The sequence below is a fragment of the Numenius arquata genome, chromosome 14 (assembly GCF_964106895.1).
Source record: "Numenius arquata chromosome 14, bNumArq3.hap1.1, whole genome shotgun sequence".
NCBI classification, from domain to species: domain Eukaryota; kingdom Metazoa; phylum Chordata; class Aves; order Charadriiformes; family Scolopacidae; genus Numenius; species Numenius arquata.
Genome location: NC_133589.1, coordinates 11,167,678 through 11,174,277, shown reverse-complemented (window position 1 = coordinate 11,174,277; position 6,600 = coordinate 11,167,678). Strand labels below are relative to the sequence as shown.

The 6,600-nt window shown below is 38.4% G+C and overlaps 1 protein-coding gene across 1 annotated transcript in view; it reads right to left on the bottom strand.

The window, feature by feature from the left end:
• Positions 1-1,870: 1,870 nt before the first annotated feature.
• Positions 1,871-6,600, bottom strand: part of SHISA9 (shisa family member 9) — a 187,928-nt gene continuing 183,198 nt past the window's right edge. Inside the window, exon 4 of the mRNA XM_074158667.1 lies at positions 1,871-2,241. Coding sequence (XP_074014768.1) covers positions 1,871-2,241 — 371 coding nt within the window. The remainder of the gene's footprint in view (positions 2,242-6,600) is intronic.

Below are 6,600 nucleotides of genomic sequence, written 5' to 3'. Positions count from 1 at the left end.
AGCACGCTGATGGAGAGATGCCGGTGCTCTCAGGATGCAAATCAATCTCGATATAGCTAAAAAAATGGTCTCTCCATTTAACCACATTTCAAATTCTTAGCCCTTGCATTCTTGACTAAGAAGCAGCTCTGCCAGTCAGTTGAGTACAGCAAGAAATACCACTTCCAATTCTTCTTACAACGTAACAGTTCTCACTGCTCTCTGCATACTCTTCCAAAACTAATCTCCAGAAGAATTGACAGGTGGTGAGAACGCAACTGTAGTAAGCCAGCTAGTTAGGATTTAACCAAATGACTTGTTTTGGGGGAAGGGCAGGAATTTAAGTGAAAGACTGAGTGCATTGCCTGCCATCAGGCTGTTGCAGCACTGCCCTCCTATCCCAGCTCTGCTTATTTCTTTGTGGATGTGCTGAAGCCTTTACAGGCCCAGGTCTGCGAGTCTACTACCAGTGCCCAATTCAAGAGTGGTTTTACTCAAAGGAACAAGGCATCCTGCTCGTCAAAACCACAGTCAAGACCATGAGTCCAATTGTTTGTTTAGTTTAAACCCAGATCTCTTTGACGTTTGAGGCTAGTCTGTTAGCCTCGTCCACCAAATAGTCCACCGAGAGGGAACGCCGCTATAGAAAGCCAAACGATAGAGACAATATACCATATAACATTTAGTTGAACTACAAAGAACTATCATGGCTAAAAGCAAATACAAAATGAGAGACTAGAGGGGAAAAGTTTAAATTGGGAAAATGGAGGGGCTAACTAAATAGTCTTGACTGTGCAACCACTGCATGGAGATGTAGTCCAGTTTCCCTTTGGGACAAACAAAGGAGGCTGAGCAGGGCAGAACCCTTGTCATCCTTAGCAAAACATGAGGAAATAGCTTAAAGGAACAGAGGGGTCACTTTGAGAAACAAGACTGTCATTGAACAATAGTAATACAGTAAAGGCACCACCCACGCTTAATTTCAGTCTGAAGCAGTTGAAGATAGGCAAAACATTTAGGTGAAGAAAAAGTCCTGACAGTCTGCAAAGTGAGAATTGTTACCATCTGCCCGAAAACAGGAGGACTGAGAGGAAATATTCTGATGCCCTTATCCCCCCCGCAGCTTTCTGTGTCATATGATATGTCTCTTCTTATTTTGAAGGTTCCCAAAAATTTCAAATCAAACGAAGTAAACTGAAATAAATTATTCTGCTGTTTGTTATCATCCTGCAGAATTGTCTACCAGCCAGAAAGGTCCCATATGCTCTTAATCATAACAGTCTTCATAAATTCCTTGTGAAAGAGTCTTTGTCCCTTATTGTATGTATATATTTTTTGCGCTTTCTAAAGTATAGTGTGAAAGTACAATAATAGATGTTAGGGGTTGTACCAAGATGCTTGCTCTTGGCTTTTCACAGGTCTAGTGCTTATTAATACATTTTATAGAAAATTCCTCTCTGAAATAATATATTACAGTATATTGTTCTCTCTTTCTTCCTCTGTCTCAAGGCAGGAACATAGTGTAAATGTTTAAGCAGACATAAGGTTTCTCTAGATTGTGCTACTTCTCATCATGGATTTTAGTTTCAAGTAAAAAAATTTAGTCACAAGGGTTTGTGTTCCATTGTGAAATACAAATGGAGTTTATAATTCAACCTTCAGTGTGTATTGCTGAATGGTATTAACCCACTCTTCGGCCTACAGTTGGCTGGATACCAAGAGTGTCCAGGTGGAAGTTCCTTCCTTCCTTCTGTTTGCTTTTTTTATTTTTATTTTATGTTTTTGAATTTATTTTTTGCCTTTCAGTTGAGTGTTTGTGTTGTATGTGTATTTGTGTGTGGTTTTTAAAGGATTTCATTAAAAAAAAGAAAAAAAAGAAAAGAAAAGAAACTCAAACAGTTACTTCTGTCTTGCTGTTAGTTATGAAGTATGGCTGTGGGCCCAAATAATGCTGGCTCCGGGTTGTCAGTGGGTCGCTTAACGTCGGGTCTCCCATACCATGCTTCCCCTTGTTTGTGTATGCTTGCCGTCTAAGAGACTGGTCGTTGGGATCCCAGGTCTTGTAGTGGGAGTTGTAACCTAATGGGTGTGTGTGTATCTTTGCAATTTTGGATTTCTGCCCATTCTGTTTGGTTAGGCCACTGTCGATCGTGTAAGCTCTCTCTTCATCTAGGCGCACTGGATGGAGTGGCAGGCTCCCCTTGGCAGCCAGTTCTGCAAGATGTCGGCGTTTGGTGTAGAAGTCATCGTTGACTTTGTCAGCTATTAGGATTTAAGAGGGGAAGGGGATAAAAAAATCAGTTGGACACGAGAAATGTTACAGTTTTCAGTAGGTCATGCACAATTACATCTGTGGACCAGGTACAGTTACTGGTACATCAGTAGGAGAAATCCATGCCACCTCCCACCCCTTATTTTCTCTCTGTAGTACATTTTTGGATGCTCTAACAGTAAACTTTTCATATGTGCAGACAAAACCCTGTTGTCCTTTAACAAAAGACTCTCCCTGTCCCAAATCACTCAGGTTATGTTGATATTTCCATTATGGGGGCAGGTCCTAAGAATCTTACCGCTGCTAATCTCACATAGCATAGGAAGTTGAGGAAGTGCTCAGAAGCATACAGACTTTCTTGGAAATATTGGGGCATCTTGGGATGAGCCCATCTCTTTAAATGCAGTGTCATGTGGGTGTTTAACCAAGCCAGTTGTAAGATTCAGTGGTGTATGAGGTGGATCCGTTTCTGTTGAATAATACCTTAGGGCAGATTGAAAAATGGGATGGTTTGTTCCAAATGGCTGGAAGTTCACTAATGCTTTATGGGGCTGAAAATACTTTGGATTGCTGAAGGTTAGGTATTTACCCTGTGATTTTGCAGACAATGAAAATCCAAAATTCCAGGTTCTGACATTTTCTGGGGCCAGTACCACAAAGAAATACAGCAATAGCCATGCCAACAAATACTGCATTGCAATTCTCAAATTAGGATTTTGCCCTCTGCGATTTCCTGGATGTGTCTACCAGTGCATGCTTTTGCTCAAGCTTGATTGTTGTTATTGCTGGCTTTTATTTGGCCTTGCTTAAAAGTATGAACCATGCTCAAGAAGCTAAAAGCATTCTGCAGCAGGCCAGCAACTCATTTAAATTTTGAGACTGAGTATCAGGGGCTTAAGGGGAGCTTAGCTGAATTTCATTTTTGAAGGTCTTGCCTTTTACGTAAAGAGAGTTTATTTATCCACTTCAAAAATCTAGATTTTGATTTAAGATAGTGCCAAATATGTAGATGAACTAACACAGTGGTGCGTTAATCAGCAGCAGTGTGCCTTGAATATATGATTGTGTCAGCCTGGATTTGACTTTTGCTGTACCCTGGCTAGATCTATCCATTTTCCTTGAAGCTATGCCATGTAAGGCTTCTCTGCAGAAGTCTTGTGCAAGTAGCTGTCTGTACAGCTCAGCTCCTCTTACCTTCACGATAAGTAGGTTTTTAATTCCCTGCACTGTTTTTGTTTATTTTCCTTCTTTTTCTTTCTCCCCTGTATTGCTAGGAGGCTTTTGTTGCATGCTGAATTTTCTCCTTCTCTCTAATTCTGAAGTGGATCTTTATGTAAGGTGGTGAAATTCCCATGAGCACCACATTAATCTTCAAGATCAGACTTCAGTTCTGGATCCACCTTGTCCTGCCCCCTCAACGGGGAGGAATATTACCAAAAGTAGTTGCTGCTTATCATCTCATTATATTTTTTGTATAATGCCTGTATGACCGGACTTTGGTTTTAAATCCTTAATTTTGTCACTAAAGAGGTGTTTTGTCTTCAATGAACTGAAATTGCTCGTCTGTGCTGTGAAATTAGGCTTTGTATATTTTGCCCATCTCCATCTGTCTCTTTTTTTAATCGATGAGTGAATGCTTTTCTATAGCATACAGGTGGCTTCTGTTTTCAACAAATCACATAATGTACATAATGGCCTATTCTAATTTCGGTACGGGATGTGCAGTTGCAATTGCTGATAGATCTATAATGTGTTACAAAGAGAATCTGTGAAGTTCTGCTTTGATTTGGGGGTGAGTTGTTTCATTTAGAGATCTATAACCTGAAGTTGTACCTGTTTCTCCTTGGAAGAGCTTTTTCTAGTTCTAAATGTGGCTTGTCCTTTTAATTTGTTAATATTCACTGAATGCCACAAAGCAGTATTACATACAAATTGAATAAAAACAGGAGGGAAGTGCAGTCTGTATTGCTAATTTCTCATTAGTCTGGTATCAATAATTGAGAAAAACAGATGCAGAAAAGCCATCTTGAATATCCACACAAGCATTTATTCGTATTAATTTTTACATCAAAGGCACTGCAAGTCAGCTGGTTAGGGGAGCGAGCTTCTATATCTTATGACTTAGACCTTGTCTATATAAGAAAAGTCACACTAGCTTATGTAATTTAAATTCAACATAGTTAATTATGTCCAGCTCCTAATATAGATACATTTGTCTGTCTATTTCACATTTTTAAAATTGGTTTAATTTGCATAGAAAAATTAAAAACTAAGTTAATCTCATGTAAGGCTAGAGTAAAATTGTAATTTTTTACTTTTAATTTGATCTTAGTTAAGTTGCAGCAGTTTGTATAACATAACCAAGATCTTTGATGATTAATTACAAGGTAAATAATTACTTTTGTTTAGAAAAATATCAGTGGTCACGCAGTTACGCGAATAATGACCAAAAATTGCAGGTATTTGCATTGCCTGATTTTTTCATGCCATTTTTCTCTTTTGTATGGCTAAGTGAAAAAGGCCACAACAATCTCAAGCTACTTCCTTAGTTTCTTCTTATTTTTTCCATGGCCGGCAATGGTCCTGGATCTCTGAATTTTGTCAGAGATTAAATATGGTACTCAGATCTCCAAACACATCAAGATTGATGTCCTCACAGAATAGCAAATTGTATTACTGTTGCATGTAAACAACTCCCCCAATGTAAAAACTAAGCAGGGAAGAAATCAGCCTCAGAAAGACTATGCCTGTGACACATCTGTGAGACTGATTTTGCTCTTTTTTATGCCATGTTATACGTAAGATTTTCAGCTCTTTATTTGTTTCCCATGGAAGACAATACAGTAAGTGAAATAATTAATTCTGTAAATATGGTTACATTAAAGTTTCTTTAACTAATTTAGTCCATAGTCCCTCTATAGGGACTTCTCAACTGTTGTCTGGAAACTGGTCTTGAAGAGAACAAACCAGGCTTTGATCTGTGAATCTTCTTTGGCAAAGTCAAGCAGAAGGCTGGCAAACGTATGACGAATGGCTGATTGCACGTGGTTTGTGTGGCTGTGACAGTGTGGGAGAGCTGCTGTTTGTATTTGTCCTGATCAAATAATGGTTTTCAGGATTTTGCCTGAGAACTTCTTATGTATGCCTAGGAGTTAAATGCTAACAGTGAAAGCCAGCCTCTTTATCTAATGTTTTAACCTCTTTAAATCAGTCTTACAGCATGCACGTGCAGGCTTACGCATAGGCATATGTACCAGAATTGGGTGGGGGAAAACACAATAGTGGCAAATACATAGCAAAAAAGCATTGATAAAACCAAAGTGTTCAGTTATTCAAAAGGATTTTGGCAAGTCTTGAAGCAATCCTCATTCTTGCATACTGACTAGATTATAGGTTTTATAATACCAGTGTGCAGTGCCCCAATGTGGGTGACCTGATGCTAGTATAGTGCAGAAACAGGATTTTTTAATTCTGGTTTTCGAAGTTAAAAAAGATTCAGAAGAGTAATATTGAGCATGATTTTGTAACAAATATTTTATCAAGAAAAGAATATTTATAGTATCTTGATGCCAGATACTTTAAAAATCAACTGTGAATCTCAGGACTTTAAACATGCAAAGAGACATTTTGGAGTTACATGGTGGCTTTAATATGTGACCTTGGGTACGTGACTCAACTCTCCTCTGCCTTGGTTTCACCAGCTGTAAAATGACCTGTTAACACATTGGAGGAGGTAGTTAAGTGTTACGAAGATTAATTGCTAATTGTAGAGTATACTGAGTTTTCAGATGAAAGGTGCTATAGCAGTGCCTTTTGCATTGGCCTCTGTATATAAGTCAGTAAAATAGGATTTAAAGATATCACTGTTGTGTTTGCAAAATGAGTAAAGTATTCGAATTAAAAATTGCCAAAAGTACAATAAAAGAAAGGCGGCTTTAATTCTGAGTGTGAATCTTTGTGTTCCCTCCCTCCAGTCTTGGCAGCTAATTACACTAATGTTCTCAGTTTCAATATTTTTGTAAGGTTTTTACTCCTTTAAGGTAATGCACCAACAAGTTTAGTTACTGTTGTAGCTGTTCATCTGGAAAAAATGTTGAAATATGATTTTTTTCCAACCTAAAGCGTGTGCCTGGGAGGGGGGAGAGCTTGGGCTTTTGTTCCTGCTGTGCATAAAATGAATAACTGAAAAAATATAGAAACAGTGAAAGGATCAAAAGCAGAACTCCTCCCCCCTAGCTGAGTTTTTTAACTATTAAAAGATGCTTTCTTTTCGTTTCTCTTTCTAGACTCATAAATCTTGAATTTTCTTCTGCTCCACAGCACAAATTCATCAGGATGTAAATCTGGGT